Source organism: Zophobas morio, unplaced genomic scaffold (genome assembly GCF_036711695.1).
Source record: "Zophobas morio isolate AGI-343-1 ecotype UQ-CSIRO unplaced genomic scaffold, CSIRO_AGI_Zmor_V1 ptg000023l, whole genome shotgun sequence".
In the NCBI taxonomy this organism is placed as follows: Eukaryota; Metazoa; Arthropoda; class Insecta; order Coleoptera; family Tenebrionidae; genus Zophobas; species Zophobas morio.
In genome coordinates, this window is record NW_026972128.1 from 11,968,424 (window position 1) to 11,990,042 (window position 21,619).

At 33.5% G+C, this 21,619-nt stretch overlaps 1 protein-coding gene across 3 annotated transcripts in view; it reads right to left on the minus strand.

Annotated features, from left to right (window-relative positions):
- LOC135134514 (hemicentin-2-like) overlaps positions 1-21,619 on the minus strand; it is a 392,661-nt gene that overhangs the window by 18,149 nt on the left and 352,893 nt on the right. For all 3 annotated transcript variants that reach the window (XM_064063218.1, XM_064063219.1, XM_064063220.1), the window contains 3 exons: positions 10,478-10,671; positions 9,056-9,220; positions 3,521-3,661 (listed from right to left, as the gene is read on the minus strand). In XM_064063218.1, the coding sequence (XP_063919288.1) occupies positions 3,521-3,661; positions 9,056-9,220; positions 10,478-10,671 (500 nt within the window). The remainder of the gene's footprint in view (positions 1-3,520; positions 3,662-9,055; positions 9,221-10,477; positions 10,672-21,619) is intronic.

Genomic DNA, 21,619 nt, shown 5'->3' on the forward strand with positions numbered 1-21,619 from the left:
GGAAGAGAGAATTAAATCAGTTGAAGGAATACAAGAGAGAAGAATTAAAATAGGGGACAATAGTTGGAGGATAATGACAGTATACAGTCAGAACGTAAAAAAGACCAGTAGAGATTTAGATGAAATAAATTATGAAATAGATGAAAAATATTGCTTGGTGGTAGGCGGGGATTTCAATGCTAGAATTGGAAACAAGGGAGCTGAATGGGAGTGGGACAAGGAAAAGGATGAGGGAAAAAGGAAATCAAAAGACCGAACAGAGAACAAAGAAGGAAAGAAACTGTTGGAGTTGGTAGAGGAAAAGGGATGGAAAATACTGAATGGGAATACAGAAGGTGACAAAGAGGGTGAATACACATATATAGGGGGGCAAGGGAGATCAGTTATAGATTATGTTATCTGTAATGAAATAGCGGACCATGGCATCAGAGATATGGAGGTTGGAATAAGGAGCGACTCAGATCACCTACCAACAATTACACAGGTGGAAAAAACTAAGAAGGAAGAGTTAGAGAACAGAAGAGAAAAAGAGATATACGAATGGAATGAGAAGTCGATTGAAGAATATAGAAGAAAACTGAGAGAGTACAATACAGGAGGAGGAACAGTGGAAGAGATGGCCAGAAAACTAAAAGTAGAGATGGGGAAGGCATCTCGTAAGAAGGTTATCAAAATGGGAGGAATAGAAAAGAGGGGAATTTCATGGTGGGACGAAGAATGCTGGCAGAAGAAAATAGAAGTAAGAAGGAAATTGAGACGATGGCTAAAGAACAGAGGTAATGAAAAGGAATATAGAAAAGAAATTAAGGACTATAAGAAATTAATAAAAGAGAAGAAAGCAAAGAAACAGGATGAAGAAGACCAGAAATTAAAGGATATAAGAACGGAAGCGGAAGCATGGAAATATATAAACCAAGAAAGGAAGATAAAAACGGGACCAAGTAAGAACATCAAGATAGAAGAATGGCGGGAATATTTTATAAGAATTTTAGAAGGCGCAGAAACTAACGAAGAACAGAAGACAGAAGTAAATAGACAGGAAACAGGCACAATAGAAGAAAGGGAAGAAATAGGGAAGGAAGAGGTGATAAGAGTAATAGGGAAAATGAAGAAAGGAAAAGCTGCAGGAATAGACGGCATTCAGAACGAACACTGGATTTACGCAACAGAGAATATAGTTGAGGGACTCACGAAAATGTTAGATAAGATCTGGAAAGGAGAAGGGTTACCAGAAGAATGGAGAGTGGGGTTAATCAGTCCCCTGCACAAGAAAGGAAACAGAGAAAAAGTAGAAAACTATAGAGGAATTACGTTGTTGAATACAACTTACAAGATCTACAGTTCCATTTTACAACATAAGTTGGAAAGGGATATAGAGGAAAAACAACTGCTACCAGAGGTGCAAATGGGATTTAGAAAGGGAAGAGGAACAATCGAATGCATAGCGACCCTGGATCACATAGTAAGGAGGGAATTAAACGAAAAAGGAGGAAAGGTATACGCGCTCTTTGTAGATTTGAAAGCGGCTTTTGATATGGTTAATAGGGAAAGACTATGGCAGATAATGAAAGACATGGGGCATCAGTAAAACACTAATAGAGAGAATTAGAGAAATCTACAGAGAGACAGAAAATAGAATCAGAGTTAATGGAGAAACGTCGATGAATTTCTGGACGAAGAAAGGAGTTAGGCAAGGATGTCCATTAAGTCCAACGCTCTTTTCCTTGTATATAGCAAAATTAGAAGAAAATCTTAGGAAGGCACAGATGGGAGGGGTCACTTTAGGGAAAACAAAAATCTGGTCACTACAGTATGCAGACGATATCGTCCTACTGGCAAAAACGGGTAAAGAAATAAGAGAGATGATGAAAACCCTACAAACATTTTTAAGAAGGAGAGAACTGCAAATGAATGTAGAAAAAACGAAAATGATGGTTTTCAGAAAGGCGGTAGGGAGAAGTAAGAAAGAGGTTTGGCAATGGGAAGAAAAGACGATAGAAGAAGTAGCGACGTTTAAATATTTAGGGTATACATTTCAAAGAAATGGAAGAAGAACCCAACATTTGGAAAATACAGTAAAGAAGGCAAATAGATTGTTGAAGGCGGTATGGGGACTGGCAGAGAGAAGGTTGAAGAACGATTTCGTTAGAAGAATATGGCTCTTCGACAGCTTAATAAAAAGTGTTATTATGTACGGTGCTGAAATCTGGGGATGGAAGGAAAGGGAGAGTCTAGAACGAGTACAGGCAAAGTATTTGAAATGGACGTTAGGGTTGGAAAAAGAGACACCAGAGTACATTGTATTAGAGGAAACGAAGAGAGAAAAACTAAGAATAGAAGCAGTACGAAGGGCAATGAAATTTGAAGAGAAGATCAGGCAGAACGTTGAATGCAAAATAATGAAAGAAATGTGGGAAGAGATAAGGGTAAATTATAAGAAGACAGCGGAAGAAAGAAGAGAATTTTACGAAGTAAGAGGTCTAACGGCAGAAGAAGTAGAGAGAAAAAGGATAGAGGGAGCAGAGCCCAGGAAGGAAATTTTAAATCTAGATGAAGAGTTACAAAGAAAAGAGCAAAGGAAAAAAATAGCAGAGTCCAGATATAATACAAAATATGGAGAAATAATAGGAGGTCTAAAATTACCGGAGTATCTAATAAGAGGGAGAAAGAATGAAGACAGAAAGACAATAGCCAGATTTAGGGTGGGAAATGAAGAAGGAGAAAACTGTTACTGGAAAGAGGAAGAGGAGAGAAGATGCGGATTATGCAGGGAATTTCCGGAGACGATTGAACACTGGCTAAAGGATTGTGAAGAGTTACGGGAAGTCGAGAAAGATAGGAATGAGCTATTGAACGAAACAGGTGATGGTCTGGAATGGATGAAAATGATATTAGAAAAGAAACGAAAATAAGGAAGCATTTCGAGAAAGAATATTAGTTTAAGTTAAAATATGTTTAATTGATATATATTTGTACATATATAGATATATTAAGGGAAAAATGTAAACCGGACTTCTTTCAAGTCCCGAATGGGAAAGAAATAAACAGTTACATACATACATACATACATACATACATACTGTGTACAATTTTGAAGTGACGTCGTCACATTAATGGTGGGGATGATTAGACAAATTTTGGTTAGCGTTTTACCATCTACATGATATACCTAATATAAATACAAAATTTGACAACAATCGACCCAGTACTTTCGGAGATTATCTGACCAATAAAAATCCGGGACGGCAGACAGACATACAGACGGACAGACGTATCTTGACATGAATTTCTGTGGTGGGTACAAGATATGCTGTCAGTTTGCTTTACTATTTCTAGTGGCTCCAAACCTACTTTGTGAGTTACTTAGAAATCAGCTGAAAAGACGTCAATAACTAGTTTTATATAAAATTATATATTTAAGCAACTCAACGCAGAGCAAAAAAGTGAACCTTCCTTATATCTCAGTTCGCATATTGTGTGCGGATAGCGTAATGAAAAAATTAACTCTAAACCGACTTACCTTTTCTATAACACAGACCAAATCTATAACACTTCCGACATCCACGTGATGTTCTCCCGACCGTGTCCCTTGGATGGTAGCCTCCGGTACGACGATTTGTAAGTTGACGAAGTGCGATATAAGACCAGCGTTTGTAGATACCTAAAAAACGAAGAATTGTAACAGATGGAAACTATAAACACAATTAAAGCAAATGCTACAGATGAATAATTATCAAGTCAATTATTCCCAGTTGGTGGCGCGCTTCTAAAATTTATGAAACCTGAAATTTCATGAATAATTCTCCGCGAATTAATTGGAGACGAACGTTGGCGCCACACACTGTCTGTTTGTTTTCCTCAGAATGTTTGTGTGCTGCGTTACGATTTAACCCTTTAGCTGTGCAGGTCAGCACTGGGCAATTGAATTTAATGCAATTCTCGACAACAATCAACTCACGTGTCGAACTCCAGTCTGATTGGTCTCTAAACCCTGTGCAAGAGGACGAGACCGGAAAGACAACGCCTTACCGCCACTTAGATCGACTACGTGTTCCTTTCACGGACTTTTGACTCTTCGGATACACACAGGACTTGTTTAGAATTAAATAGAATTTGTGTTGCGGTTGGGATGGATATAAATTTGGCGTAATTAAATTTACCCATAATACGCTTTGAACCGAAGATTCGTATCGCTTCATCTTGGTTTGTGGAGCAGGCGAAAGTGCGAATGTATTATTAGATGTCTGATGAAAATAAGTAGATAATAATATAAGAGAAGACGTAGAGTCGTTGGAGCACTAACCTTCATAATAATTATTTCCCTTAATATCATTATTGCACGGGGACTATAAAACTTGGGAGAGCACGAGCTTCCACGAAAAATCATGGTTCATGGAAATTGGCTCGAGAGAAAGAATAAAAGCCGAAATTGCTAAAGATTAAAGACTCAACGAGTTTTTCAAAGTTGCACATTTCATTCACAATTGCTGCATAACAGTCATACTTTTAACTGTAAATAAAGGGAGAATAATAATAATAGTTCTCAGTTAGTTTCGATATTAGTTATCTCTTTCTGGCTGAACAGAAAAAAATCTTGATAAACTCTGTGATTATATGATTAAAGATTAAAATTTCATGGTAACGTAAATGTGTATTTGTGTAAATAATTTTAATATATTTTTTATTTATTATCTCGTTTATTATTGAGGTTTTGTTCATTGTCAAGCTTTGAATAATGCGTGGGTGTGGAAGATAATTATATTATTGTTGCGTTATTGATTGGCACACACATATTTGATAACATGTCAGTTGTTATTCTGGTTTTCGTTCGGATGAATAAGTAATGAAATAGCTGGTCGAATTTTAATTAAAGGGACGACGCGACGGTTAAATATCGTTTCGCTTTTATTATTCGGATGCTTGCGCATTAAAGATGAATTAACAAAAAGTAAAATTTATTTTATTATGAAGGTAATATGGAAGAAGTTTAGTTAATGTGCGCGACTAAAAAAATAAAGTAAAAAATAAGGCGGATCTATAAACCACGGGTAGAGAAATATGTTATTTTATAAAATTTAAAAAGGATTTACTTAGTAAACATTTTGAGAAACGTCACCAAATTGTTGGTGAGGGTGATTAGACAAATTTTGGTCAGCATTTTGCCATCTATAAGATATTCTTAAAATGCATCTAAAATATCACAACAGTCAGTTTCGGAGATTATCTGTATAATAAAATCGTCAACAGACGACACAAATGGAAGCTGCTTTTCCAAACTCTAGGAGATTATGAAACATGAAAGTAGTCGTTCGCCGAATGGACCTTTGGAATGGACTCTTGGGAAGTAAAATGGAATAGTCTAATTTGATTGATTTTCTATAAATATTGGAACCCATTGTAAAAAATGAGTTTTTCACAACCTGTCAATGTACTTATCTGTCTACAGTAGCTTAATGAGACAAAAAGTTACTAAATTTTGTGAATGTCATAGATAAATTCGTTATTATTTCTGACAGTATGGGTTACCTGTCGTGTAAAAAGTAATCACTCAGCCGTAAAAATTATTGTGCTTTTATTTTCCATCCATGTCCATTTCAGGTTCAGTTGACAGCGTATAGTCTGTAATCAATGCATTTTATATGAGAGATTTGAGAGTGCTGCAAATTCATGGTGGAATTTTTGTCATCGGATATTTATAAAATTTAATCGAAGCATTCTTCAACATAATCAAATTATAAATTTTCCCTTAGTTACCTTTGGGGAAGTTAAAATACGTTCATAATATCGAATAATCGAAAGCCGAGCGGTATAGCCATCAATGCCTTTGTTATTTAACCGTTCAGTTCTGGTTTTCAACGTTTTTTAAGGAAATGTAAGTTGGTGTTGTTACACTATATTTTGTGGTTGATAGTGGAAGAAAGTATTCGAATTATATATCAACATCAAAGGCAACATCTGAATAAAAAACTGAAACTATTAGGCATACAAGAACACATAGGTAATCTTGGTTACCAATTAAAGGAGTTAATAATGAAAATTATAATTATTGAAAACTATAGAAAAATAATAAGTGGATTGTGTTGAAGAAACTGCTTTTTACAGTATCTCATTTCCGACAAAAAGTCGCCATAGTTTTTGATACGATTTATAAAGTTTTGTAAGCTGAAAACAGTGGTGAAAACCGCACTCCGAAATTTCCTTAAATAATAATTGATTTTCGAAAAATTTCACCAAAATTTTAAAAAGATGATAATAAACTGTAAAAAAGCTGTGGACAGGTTATATTTAAAATTTTATAACAATAAGTCTGTTAATAATGGATATATTACATTCTGAAGAACTGAAAATCTCATGCAGCAAATGTAGCGACTGACCTTAAAAAGATAGTAAATATCAAACACTGTTATGAAATTGTATTTTTGGTTGCATTTTTCGACGAGAAACTTATCGTGAATGACCTGTACATGCTCGAATGAATATTGTTGAAAAATTCGAGAAGATTGGTAAAAAAACATTGCCACACATTAATAAACCACTCGCGGAAACACCATTTTCTTCTCAATTACACATTGCAAACAAAATTTTCGTATTCAGCCTCAAAATTACTTTTCGATTCAATTTTTTGTGTATGTTGATTTTTGCCCTTTTATATTTGAATACATTTTTTTGCCGGTTAGGGTGAGGGTTAACATTAAAACGGCAATTTCCTGTAGCCCTGTAAAAGCACGAAAGGAGCTAGAATGAATAAATATAAAGCATGGAAAACTTACAAACTATTTTCCTTGCCTCTGAAGCACATCGTCTGCATATCTTAGTTAAATGGTCAATTTTTTGAATAAATACGATAATTTTGAAGTGCTCAATTTATTAATTTTTTTATACATATACTGGAAACAGTTAGTCCTCAAGAAACAAAGACCGTCTTTAAACATGCACTTTTTAAATTATTACTAGTTAAACATCGTTTGTTGAGATGAAATTGTCGAGTTTTTGGAGAAAATAGGAAATTAACAAATTTTGATATGTTGAGGTCTGTTCTATACAAGTTTGCTCGATTTTGCTGGTATTTTATAAGGCTAAATTGGTGAATATTTACTGCGCTGAAATTAATTTATTTACTCATATGTAAAAGTGCCGATCTAGTGAAAAAATTGCTGTAATTAACTTACTCCTGTTTTCTTATGGACTCGAACAATTATAACTAGTGGCCGTGAGTTAGACAGGTTATGCAAAGATGCGAAACTTGACGAAACCATTATAACTTGTTGATTGTTACTGTAGAATTTGTTTACGTAACGGCCTTTGTCGGACCTTGGAGGTGTTTTACCTATGTTTACTGAAATTAAACTCGTTTTCATGCTATACAGTCGTTAACTTTCTGCCAACTATAATATTAGAACATTTTCACCATTTGCCGGTAGAGTTGCAAAAAATGTCAGTAGTGATCTATCGTTTTTGAAAATTAAGGATCTTGATTACAATATAATTCTTGCTTCCCAAGTGTTCGCTAAGGAGGTATTGTGATAGAATCCATGGTATTATCTAATTTCATGTCACCATTTATGTCTCCTAAATTATGAAAGAGTAGATTAGCCTGTATTCGTTGCCTCCCTCTCTCTGTTTGTCCGTTGATGATTTTATTAGATAAGTAATCTTAGAAAGTACTGGATACATTACTATGTAGATGGTATCTTCCAATCTTTATATTTGAACTATGCAAAATAATATGCTTCTATAACTGTTATTTATTAATACATCATAATTTTTTACCTATGCCTAGATTTTTGGAAAAAAAAATTCATAATTGCACATCTCACTTGACACGGCTTGAGCAACATGCGTTTATAAACGTAGGTTCTTATTTCGCGTTATTTAAGTGATGGGGCTTCAAGGGCAGGGGAAGTTCTGTTTAAATACATGTAGATTTTTTTTATATTTTAGAGAAGTTTCTAAACCTCGAATCCCTTGAAATTTAGTTGATACTGTAAATAATATAATTCTTCCAGTGTATATTTATGAGATTTTATTGTTTGAAAATAAACATACCAATGTCGATGTCCTAGTCTGTTATAATATAAGCGATGAAATTCTCGTTAATAAAGTATTTCGTGCTTCCCTCGCTGGAATTATGCATAGCGTAATAAAAGCTTTAAATTACAGACGCGAAAAGAATTGCGATATTTTCCTTTTAATGCGTCTAAATTTATATTCCTTCGACTATACATTACGCCTTAGAAAATTTATTTCGGGAATAAATTAAATTTTCACGTGGAAATGAATTTGAAAGGAAGAATACCGTTTTATGTATGACCGATGTTATTATCATCATCGCCTTCGTTTAATATTTAAGGCCGTATTGTTTTAAATTTATCTTTCCCATTTTACGACTCTACAATTTATTTCCATTTAGCAAGTTCTTTATTATCAAAGCAGAATCTTCTTGGAATCAGAAATTCCTCCGTTAGATAACACTCTATCAATTAATGATAGCTTGTTTGTGATGTTATGTCGCAAATACGTGATTAAGTAACACTAATTGCCAATTATTGATAATCATGATATATGCCAAGTTTCCATTCTCTTGCATTATTCCGGTCAATCATATCATTAGTTATGCCCTATTATCTTCCCTTCAGTCTGCCCGTTACGGATCGATGGAATTCTGTTGGGTAACATTTTTTCGTTAGCCAGCTCGTTTCGATAAATTATGCAGCAATTGGCAATAAATTTAAAAACTGTGAGCTTTGCGTTTTCGATGCAACGGGATGATACAACAAAGTCGGTGTCATTATTTATGGCAAAGGTGATTCTAAGATGAGAAGGATGGTTTCAGTAGCTCGCTGAAACTAATTACGTCTTATTCAGACATGGTACTCCAGGAGAAGTGGCTAGTAAAATTGCAATAAAATCTCGAAATCGACAACAAGGAGAGCAAGCAAGCGAGATACTGAATGAAATAAGTTTTGAGTCAGAGTGTTTACATCCTCTCCTTTTTTTTGGAGAGTTTCTGACCAATGTAGTGCGGAGTTCGTAATTATATCCTTGATGAACTTACTTGGCATTCGTATGTTCCATTATCCCTCTTCTGGACGAACTTAATTTGAAGAGTCCAATCGTCTGAACCTTCCGCGTGCAGAATTTGAAATCTCTCGTCGTTTGTGTAGGTAAACAGTCCTGAAGAAAGGATGTGCCAGTCTCTCCTTCTCACCCACGACACTTGCTGTAAAAAAATTATTAATATATCTAGCTAGCTATAAAAAAGCGTTTCTTCCTAACAAGATTTTAATAAAGTGAAAAGATGGAAAATGTTATGTCGTGAATATTGGAGCTATTTTTTATGGGAATTCAATTTCTTTTGTAATAACTCTGGAGAGAAATTTGTTACATAATAAATGCCCTGTCGAAGATGTCTTCATATCGGGTGGTGAATGTGTCTGCTAGATCTGCTCTGGCCATAAAAGCTTTTATGTAAGTATCGAGTTAATTAATATATCGAGACTGGAAAACGCTTTTGGGTAATAACGTTAATTTCATAATATGTCTCGTAAGTCGTTTATGTTCACTCTATAACTTTTAACAAAGGCGGTTTACGACGACCATTTTACGCTCAACTGACTTTAGGGTGTCACATGAATGACGAGAAGGTTACAAATACTGCTTATTGAGAATCCCTCTCGTTTTTGAAAGGTATGTAATTTAACTGACGATTAACATTTAAATAATTAAAAATATATTACCTAAATTAATTCTTACAATATGCTGTTTTTGTAAAATCAGAAAGTGTATTTGGAATTTGGTTGAAAAATTTGTGTTACACATTGAAAATATGCAAGAATTTGATAAACAAAAACCTGAGCTATATCAATTGTACAAAAATCTAGAAGTGTGTAATTAACTAATTAGAAAAGAAACATGAAAAACCTTTATTATCATTTATCACTTTTTAAAGTCAGTAGAAGAATTAGGGAATCTGTTGAAAAACCTTAGTCACACTGTACGTGATATAGCAAATCAAAATTTTCAATAATTCTTAAGTTATTCAAAAAAGAGGTTTTGCCATGAACTACATTCTAAGGTCTAGGGAATAACTAATGGCCAGCTCACAAGTCAATCCACTTATGTGTTTATAAAAAGTGGCGAACAAATAAAATTACTGTTACCGCATTTCTTCTTGTAAAAAAGATTACTCCCTTCGCTAGCATTTAGACAAATTGTTTGTATCGAAGCAGCAAATCCACTTATTGGAAATTGGTCTCCCGAGTGGTAAACACAAGTGTGAGTTAGTTGGCGCGTCGGATCCATAAATTTGATTTTGCGGTTTGAAAGTGGTGTATGTTATTATTGACCTTTTTCAGAGCGTATCCGAGCCTATTAATTAGACGGAATTAATGTGTTGAATTAACAGAGTGCGGTTTATAACCGAGTTTCATTTACTGTTATAGTATGTATCATGTAGCTACATTTTAAGTGTTATTACCTCGGCTCCGGCGAGTGCCCTATCTCCTGTACTTCTCACATGGCAGTGCAGATACGCCGTGGCTCCCAGTTGCACCGTTACGTTTGTAATGGTGTTGTTTTCAGCCCCTGCCATTGCCTCCGCTCTGCTGAAGTCTTCGAAGTTGGGGTACCACAGCTGGCGCCAGTCCGAATATTTCTGCAGGTCTCTCCGTTCTGCAACAATAAGTTTTTTATTGTCCCTTAAACGATCGTAAAACTCGGAGGGTTGAGGATCTGACTGGAGGTCTCTCCTATAAAGGAAACTTGAGACAACTTAAAAATCCATTTGCCACGGCATAAATACATATGGTCGAAACATTCATTCTGAAGCGAAATCGCTCAGTTGCAAGACCTAAACTTTGATATGCCAGTTGCGTTTTCGTTTTGCAAAGTGCAAATGTCAAAGGCTGATGGCTCGTAAAGAAACACTACATACCACTAAGAACGTCAATTTTTCAACAGTTTCGTTTATAAAAGTTAGCATATATGCTTACTGTAAAATTCTGCTTTCTGTAGTGTGATAATAGGATTAAGTGATGAGATTTAGGGTCAACACTAATACTTAATATCTTTGGATTATTAGGTCTAACAACTATAAGACCTACTTATTCTAGTTACCATATTGCGTCGTTTTAAACTTTTATGTATGTATCCTTTTCCTAAAATAAAAATCTTTAGCTACATTTGTATTAACAATGTAATGTATGTAGTGAAATTTTGATAATGTTCGTATTTGATTGACTTAAAAATCCTTAATAACACAATTTTAATACATTAGAATAATTTCAAGTTAGACAAATAACGGTTCTGATGGTTCGTTTCTTAGTCAATCTGTTGATCTTCCTTAGTTTGGAAAGATAATGGGTTACACATAGTTGTTTCAAGTTAACTTGTTGATATCAGTTCCAAGATAATTAAATTACATATATCAAATTTATAATGCCTCTTTTATACCTCCTGTGCGAAGAGTTGTCGTTATCTGTGTATTAGACTGTAGATAGTAAGACCACTGGAGTGAATTTTAAGTGGTAAAATATAATAGTAATAATTTCAAATTTTCAGTTCGGTGTTAATTATCAAGACAGTTTCAAACATCAAACACTGTTGTACAAGTTAATTCGATACAAAACAGTATGTTAGTATTAGGCTAGAACGAATCTTATTAGAGTTTAATTCACTGTCCCCTAATGTGTCCCTCACTATTGAAAGGAAAAATGTGTTTCACAGGGTTAGTAATGCCTGATCACGTTAATGGGGTCTTTTCGTTGACGTTTGCTAGACAAAAACGGCCAATGCATTAGGCTAAGCCTTTTCCGGTGTCTAGGACGAGTCCGATTAAAAGCTATCCTAGAAACACGAGATTGGATAGCTTCCAGTAAATTAATGTTGTGTTTCAAAACTGTCGTACAGATACACTGTACACGGACTCACAATGCTTCCGACATAGCTTTATATTCGAGGACAATTGCACTCTTATTAACACTGGAAAAAGTTTTGCTTAATATATACACTAATGTGTTTGGCTTTTTTGTGGCAAAAAGACCAAGAAACATCCCTATAGGTTTCTGATTCGACAAATTTGTTACCATCAAGGTAGTGACTTCCATGCAGGCCATTTTAAGTTGTTTAAGGGAAGTAGTAACGAGCTTTGAGAGCATCTTCAGTGCTTTAATTTCATTGGCTAACGTGAACAGGTTAAATACTTTTGGAATTGTAGACTTTTATATCGTTAGTACACATCGCGCATTGCAATTCTATTTTACTTTGTGCAATACTTTTGACCGAAAACTAAAAAAACCGTCAATTCTAACTGTAAATGTACGATTGGTGAGAAATCAGTCCATTCACCGGAGAAGGTTTCCTCGCGTTCCGTAAGGATTTAGCTTAATTAAGAGGCGCCCCCCAGTCGAAAACTTTGGAAAAAATCTAGCCATGCGAACTCGACAGTGTGACCTGAATTAAGTGCCTTGGTCGAGTTGAACGACAGCTGAGAACGTTGCGGTTAACAGATTTACTCTGTGAAACCCCCGCTGTTTAAGAAGTATTGTGAGGTGATTTGATTGACAAGAACTGTGTCCAGTCTGGACTTGAGGTTCCCGTTTCTAAATTTAGTATGCGAAATAATCAGCATCGATTAGAATCTTTTTAGAATAGTAACTTTTTTAAAAGTTCTAAGATCACCGACTTTAGTTGTCTTAGGAATTGATTTTCAAGATCAACCCGGTTGTTGTGATTACATGTTTCATTTTCGTATTTAATTCTTGCAGAGGGTTTAAACTAATTTTAATTAATTAATCGGTGCAGTAATTTCGGAGATTATTATCTGTTTAATAAAAATCAACACAGACGATAGACGGCAGACAGACAGACGGAAACGGGAGACTTGTGTTTTGCAATTTGGTAGACGTTTTTCTATGACAATGAAGTGGGCCGGCTCATAGAGAGTATAGTGTAATTATTATTATCAAACTTGTATTATACAGCTTACACAACATTTGGTCATTAATAGAGTGAAACACCCTTCGGAAGCTTACAAATGTCACGAACAGCTTATCATCTTTATTTCGTACCCCAGTCTGTGTAGGGCTTAATAAGGTGAAAATGTTGTCATCACAACGTCTTCCTTTAGGAAAGCCTGCCTGAGGGTTGGTAGGACTGAATAATCGTTGGCTCAGGTGCACAAACGTGCTAAGAGAACAGAAGTGAGCAGTGTCCTTATGATATTAATTAGAGCAATCTATGTCTGTTTGACGGGCGGCAAAACAATATTTGCTTTTATATATGTACGTTGTTAATAAAAAATAAGGTATGAAGTATTAATCATGACCTAATAGATTTTCGATTAGAATCTTGAACTTAAATTTATTCCTGTAATAATTCCTTAATAGTTGGGGGAACTCTTTATCGCACTTTGATAATATCAGCTGTTTTGTTATTCATTGTAATTACTACTGTTGTTCATCATCCTTTTTATTCCTTTAATTCTTAACCACATGTCATTATGCTACTAAATTTTGTATTTATGAAAATCTACCCCAATTTTCTCCTATTCATTTCTGTTTCTAGCGCAGCTTGTAATTTCTCTAATTTTACGTAGTTAAGTAATATTTTCTTGGAAACGTTACACCAAAACATAAACTTCTGTGACAAATTCCTAAGAATGTATTGTATCGAACCAACTGCATATAACTTTTGCTTTAAACATTATATTATTTCGATCTCAATTGATGCCTAGAATGAGAAATCAAAGCGCAAGTTAACATTTTGCTTTTTACATGACTGAAGTTTTTGTACGAAAATTGAAAGAACTTTTTTAATATAATAAAATGTAAATTATCTTTCGCCAAGTTCTTTTATAAAAAATAAATGTAGGGTATTTTCAACGCAAAGCTGGCTGTAACAATCAAATTTTTTTCTTAATCCTACGAGTTGTTTTGCCACTGTTTGTTTTGAGAACAAACTCACTTTTTTATGGGTTTGAGCTTTTAAGGGTATTGTTGTAAAAAAGATCTCCGAATGAATGAAAAATAAATATTGACACAATTTGAATAAAATGTTACCTCTAATATGCTTTATAGGATTTTTTCATTTCTTTGTGAGCCGGCTGATCTACATTTAAAGAATAAATTTTTAATTTCAGAATAAAAATTTACTGCTCCTATAATTTTCTTAGACTGATTGGTTTAGATAATACATAGATAAGTTTTCTTCGTTCTTTTTCTTCCGGTAATATGCATTATTATAACAAGTTTTGTATTTTCTGCTTCTAAAGATAAGACTTTTCTCGAATGTGCGCGTTGAAGTGAACACCCGAATATATATCAATAACTTTCAGACTCCTTGTCACATTGTGTTGTAAGATGATATCGAACTTCTCACTGTTTGCCAACAAAGGCAAGATAATCTCTAGATACTTTAGATGCGATTGTAGAGTTTTATTTCATCTGAAAGAACGACCGCGGCCTTTATTCTCTTCTTTATTTCTCTTTCTGTGCACTTGCATTCAATGTTTTTAATTACATCAAAATTTAATAAACCGTTATTCTTTGTACCGATATCAGCAGCATAAAAGTAATTGATTCAAATACAAATTTAATTAAACTAATCTCTTTTTCAACGTGCGGGATTAACTGCAGCCTTTTATGCGATCCTGCAGCGTTTGCACTGTGGTAATTAAAAATGTACGGTTCGTGATGATAAGCACTTGCAAGCGTGTTATAAATTGCAAAAACTCCCGAATTAAACAAAAACACCCCTGTATTATTTATTTTTATTTTAACAGCTGCCGCTTTTACTACAGTTAGCAAACTGTAACAAATGTAGCCAATTCAGGCTTGTTTTACACACGGCGACAGTTAACACTGCTGACATTTGCGCGAAGTGATGAAAAAGTAATTTTAACGTTATGATTTTGAACCCGGAAAGGGAAGAGAGGCGGATAATTTTTATTTTACTTTAGTGGCATTTCCAACGGGTCGAGTTTTGCGGCGCTAATCATTTAATATGTTTTGTGCGGTTTTCTGGAAATTGGTGAATTCTGGGCCTGTAAGGGAGAAAACACATTTTGCTAATGTTTGTTTCTTTGGGCTTTGTAAATGACAAATAAAACTTAACAATGTTTTAAATCGATTAGTTGGTGGATTTAATTGTCAAAACGGAAATAAATTAACATCCACCACGACAAAGTTTTAATTAAAAAACTACTTTCAACTTTTATTACTAACAGAGATCTCGCTACTGGACTCCTCTGTAGTGTTGGTTCTAATGAGTACCATAGTTCTAAATCTTGCAGTAATTTGAGATTAGAAGGGAACAAGTTCAGAAATGTCTAAAGAGGTCAATTTTGTATACGAATAAATTAATTGGTGAAATAATCGAAATAATCAATAATAAAACCAAACACCAGCAATTTTAGACTAACTTTTTAAGGAAACATATTAATAGATATTTTTATACAATATTTGTAATTAGCTCTGAAGCACCTGTAAATTACCATCAAATGCCCTATTTTGCAGTTAAAGAGATATTATCTGAAAACAAGTCATACTCATAACATTACTTTATTCCACCTCACGTAAAAGTTCTGTAGTTATTTACTTCCCATTATTCGTGCAATAAAAATAAATATACTTCGAACAGCGAAACACCCAAATCTCTAGTGTCAGAGAATTCCGCTTTTATTGCTCTTTGTTTTCGCAAATTTTCTCTTCCGTAACAAATAAACGAGTAGATACTATAATTTTATTGTCAAATGACATGCAAGATCAAAATTACCCATCCCATGTACGAGAAGATTAGGTGGAAGCAGGGTCTAACTGGATTACGATGTTCAATAAAGTAATGAGCAGCACAACCGTTATAATGTGGAAATAAATTCTTTTCGAAACATTTTGACTGAACATAGTTACAATCGTCAAACAGTAATAATGATAACGATAACACTACAATTTCAGCTCGGTGTAAAATTAACAAAATAATCAAATACACGCTATTTCGTTGATACAGTGGCCATTTCGACTTATAATTTATAATCATTCTATGAATGGTGTGAATTGAAAAAGAAAGTAAAAGATATTACCCAACAAAACGATTTAGCGATAAAGTTAACGTAACAAAAAATTGCATTTGATATCGTAACTGACTTCACTTATGATTTTATATTAACAGACAGATGGAAACAGGAGACCTACTTTTTCGTACTCTAGGGTTTCGCCAAATGGACTCTATCACAATGCTTAACTTACGTTCGAGAAGCAAAAACATATAACAGTTTGAAGGTAACCCAGTCTTATTACATACGACTTCCGGCTAAAACTGGATAGTCAACGCTTAACAAACCAGTACTGACCAAGGACTGCATGTGTATAGAACAATTAACAGAAATTATAAATACATTTCAAGTTACTTAACGACAATGTTTGATAACCGGCTGTATTGAACCGAATTGAGTTCTAGATGAACTGTTTAATTAACTATGAGACGTAAAAAAACAATGAATTTGCTTCAGTTTTATTGCACCCTCGAAGAGTTTTTAGAAAGTGGGGAAAACACAGTTCGTGAACTTACAAGAATTTTTCGTTAAACTTTGGAATGTGAAGTTGCGACTTTAGTTTAATTTCTTAATTCTGAGGCTGGATTTCTCTAATTGGCTGGATGCGATAAGAAAAAAATCTCTTTTAATTGATGTTTTACAAAGTGTGATTTAGTTTTGCCAAAGTTCCCTGAATATATCAAGAAGATTACATCGATTCTGAAGTTTGTATGAACATGACTACTTATTTACGACTTTATAGTTAGGCTATTAAAATCGCTTACCAACTCTGGAAGGTTCGAATTTATAACTAAGCAAAACTTAGTTGTCAACAGTTTTGGCAGCAGTAAATATTAGGTATTCGTGAGCAGTTTCTACAAAAGGGAAATATTTGATCAAACGGAAATATGTCAGGAACTGTATTTCATAAACTATAAATCAACGGGTGAATTTATATTTTAGTAATTTATCTAATAAAGTAGAACTATATAATGTAATAATGGCAATATTTTTTTAACTATTGTACATTATTTTCATTAGATTCATTTTTTTTAATTATGCTAAATAGTAATGTTTTTTAATAAATAAACAATCAGGCATAATTCATTTCGATAATAAATATGCTTTACTGAAAGACGCATTTAATTAAAAATTCCATTTAAACGTCGATAATAAACATTTCGATAACAAATAGTAGTGCTGACAAACGACAATAAATTAAAATTATTGCTAATTACAATCAGTAACATGCATTGTGCTAACACGACTCTCAATACACAAATGAATTATTATTATTACTTCGTGTAAAAAGCTGTTGACATATTTTATTAATATTTATATTTAATGTTGGTGTAATCCAGCGCGTCGGAAAATCGATGAAAATTTAGTTTGCTTCGTTTAAAAACTAAAGCTGTTGTTAAGAGCATGTAACTTTTAAAACAACTATTAACAAAGTTATGATCCGCCATTCGAACTTTGAAGGCTGAACGTGCAGTCAGTTCCAACTTATGTACGTGTATCGAGTACCGAATTTAAGGATATTGTTGAGAAATTCACAAGGACTAGATACTTGCAAAAAGACAATAAACGTATTGGATTGTGAAACGGGATTTAGACAAAAAAATAAAAATCCCGGACATGAGGAACATGAAAGTAGTGGTTCTTTTATTGGTGGAGATATCGATATGAAATGAAAGCCAAGTTTAATTCTGTGTTGATTCGTAGTGACCACTTGATTGATTACGTCATGTGTAAGAAGATGTATAGGAAATTGTGTAAAAATTATGTAAATATATATTTATTATACCAAAAATGTTGTTGTTTTGTAAAATTATTATTATTTATGTATACTTGATTTACAAATGTTTGTTTGGAGAAAATATGACTATTTGGTCAAGTATATACATCATATTTATAAACAAGTGACTTAAACACGATAAAACGCACACTGTTAAATTCGTCTGGCAAGAGAGAAATTTAAAGCAGTTAATTCGGTTTGAAACATGCGTTAGGCTTTGTAATAACATTAAACAATGTTTGAAGTATAAATTTACCGTCCGGATTAACAAACAGATGAGAGTATTTATGTTTATGATATGATAATTTTGTGTAATGCTGTAGCATAACTGAAACGTTGCAGATTTGTGCGGGGAATAAACATTAATTAGGGATTTATCAATAAATGTTAAGTTAAATCCCCAACTGTTGCAGAAATTTATGATTAAGCAAAATATGTGGCTTGTTCTCTATCGGATAACAAACTGAGAATTAGTGGAATACAATTCCGAAGTTGTTGAGTTTCACAGGAATTCGCAGATGCATTTGATTATTTCAAGTATTCTTAATATTCAAATATTTAGCGATATTTTTGAAAATAGAAAATATTTTACAATTTTCTTATCGGATGAAATAAGAATAATAATGGTGGATGCGCCGGGATATTTCATCAAAAGTTGTGCTAATGAGAATTTTCTGTAATTCATTGACAATATAGTTATAAATATAATAATCTATAAAATGGAAGAGTACATCTTAATTATTAATTAACTTAAAACAGGGCAATCCTAATTTTCTCCTTTACAAGGATTTCAAATCTGAAACAAATGCCTCCATAACATAATTAAGTTTGTTGTACTGAAGTCCTTTGATTGCAAAATTCGGATGGGCTTAATAAATTTAACAGGGTGTGGTCTATCTTCGTGGAAATTTCAGATTTATTTCTTTAGAATCATACAAATATAGTGTGTGTAATTGTTTGAAAATGGAGTTATGAGTCAAAACAAGAATCAAATGAAAGTTTTGTGTTGTAGTTGAATGCTCAAGTAACGTCACTTGCATCTGTTATGAGTAGGTAGCCTCTTATTACAAGGAATAAAGCGGTGCTTTACTCGTTGCGAATTAATTCCTCACCTTGTTTTCAAATTCTCTTTTAGCAGCAGATTGTCAGGAAGTATTTATCTCCATTTGTTGTCGACTATAACATGTCCTTTGTTCTCGGATAACAGGAACATATAGCAAATAATTTCTCCAGTGACTTGTATTACATTTGCACTTGGCATTAAAAGCACCAAGAATTTACGAAAGAAGTATTTTTTCCAACACATTGTTTTCTTTAATTAGTTTTTGGTAAAAGTGTGTTTAAGACGTGAGATCATTTTATGAAGCAGGTAGCATTTTGATTTGGTGTTCTTTGTTGTCTTAAAGTAAAATACCATCACTGAAATTTTCGTCTATCTGTGCGCCGTGGTCGGTGTATCGACATAATTTTTTTACTCATAAAACATAAATCTTGATATTTTTGGTACAGGAGGTGAATGTTATTTTACAGTGAAACGTAAACCTGATAATTTATTGGCTGTTTTCACATTGTTGCTGCTTAATAGTGCGAATGAAAGAAAAGCTTTTGTGACAAAAAGACCGATTTCTGTAAAGTAGGTCACAGCACCGTTTAATCAAACACTGAAGTGGACAAGAGAAATTGATTACGGTTTCTAGATATTTAACCTAAAGGCGCGGCACGAGTATGCTGTGCTATTTACTTTAATAATGACAGCAAAAACCGAAGTGTACAAGGAAAGGGTTGACATTATCTCAGAAATAATCTACCATGTTAAATTAGAAACCTAGGTTTACTTATTAATTTTGTCAACGATTTGACTACTATCCCATTTAATTTATAATCAAAGGTTGTTTTACTTCATATCTTACTTAATACTTGATTATCAAAGAAAATGTTATAGCCACACTATCTCAGTTGTTGATCTTGGATTTGCTGGATAGATTCCAATGAATTTTGGGATTTGCAGTTGATAGATTGTTAATGGTATTGACACAAAACAAATAAGTCAAATTAACGTCATTAATCTAAAACAGAAATTATCTTGTAGACTAAAAGTAGGGCAAACTGAGCCTCAGAATATTTATTGGTTGTGATGGCAGTTTTTTGTTTTAACAATGTGTAACATAACATAAAATCAAATGTTCTACGGAATCTAAGGAAGAAGAAATGTGCGAATAAAGAAAACGAATCGAAAAATTCTTGCTTTCACGTCTAGCACGACTGGGGTAATAAAACGTAGAACATAGGTTTGGAATAAAAGATTTTCTACGACTACTAAGAAAATGTGCACCACATGTTAGGCCTAAAGCAAAATTTTTGTAATAGTTATGGAAAAGTAATCCTGTGATATTTGCCCGCACACTTTTATTGAGACACTTTCAGATCTCAAAAGTTTAAATAAAACTGGTTTCAGTCAACTGATCGTGAAGTATATTATTTTTTGGACCATGATTTCTTCATGTTTCTTGTAATTTTTAAAGCAAATTGAAACCGAATGAAACATGTGTTATTCAACTTAAGTTTATGCTAAGTTAGAGAAACTACCTGTCAGGGGAAGTAACTTGCCAACGAGTACGGGATGTACTGTACAAGCAACCTGTAACTTAAGATTTTGCTTAAGCGCCCTTAAATACGTTGTTAATTTAATACGATTAAATCTAATTTGGTTAGATTTATTTTCGTAACGAATCCATCACCGATTTTGTGACAAATGATAAATTAGTGGTCACGCAATGTTTTCATGCAGCATTTTATTCTGTGTTTTAGAAAATTGCCGCAAAATTTAATTTGAAGTGTAAAATACTCCCAACTAATTTTTTGAATGGATTATGTAAATTAACCTCACTGAAATAAGACTTTGTAAGACGTCAAGATTGTTAGACGCTCTAAGTTGTTATCAAAATTAAGAAAAATGTAAAATTTAAAAATAGAACTGGTTGAATTTTTTGAGTTTTGTCGTTTCTTTGACTGTGATTATTTTGGGCATAATTATGAATTCTTATCTGAATAACGCTAATGAAACGTTTTCATTCATGTAAATAAAATATTAACGACGATAAAAAACTTATTTACAAAAGTAATTCTAGTTCATTAGGCATAAACAAGTGGAAAAACAGCGGGTTGACTTAAAGGACGGATAAAATAAAATTTTAATTAATTTAGCAGTGAAAGATATTCAAATACACTTAATCCTTGAAAAGTAATTTTTCTGCAGTAGCGACATTTAGAAAACAGTTGTTAACTGAGTACCAAGTTTAAACTCCGTGGATAATTAATTGTGTAGTTTCGTTTATTGGAGTTCTTATGCACAGTGTGCGAGTTTGATAAAAGTATCGAAGTTCGTTCGATAAAATTTCCTGCATATAGTAGAATCCTGTTCGTTGTTGGCTCTTTTCCAGATGTAAAGAATTTCTTTGAGCGGCTTGTGGCTACGTCGTCTATTTTCATAGGTCTCAAATGTGGTCCCATTTTATTAAAAGACTTTTAACCCTTTCAAGTTTCTTACTTTGCACACAATTTATCTTTTGTATAACTGTCGGATTATCGATTTAGGGCGCGTCCATTTATTTTTCTCCCCTTAAAATCCGAACAATTGTTAGGTAGGAGATTACGAATTTTATTCCTGCAGGGAATTATTTATTTTTTAGCAGCGTCCTTTTAATCCATCTTTCAACTGAAACTTTGTTTGCGAATTTTAGAAGCGTTTGGAAAGAGAGATTGGTAACTTTTTAATGCGGTTGGCGACAACTTCA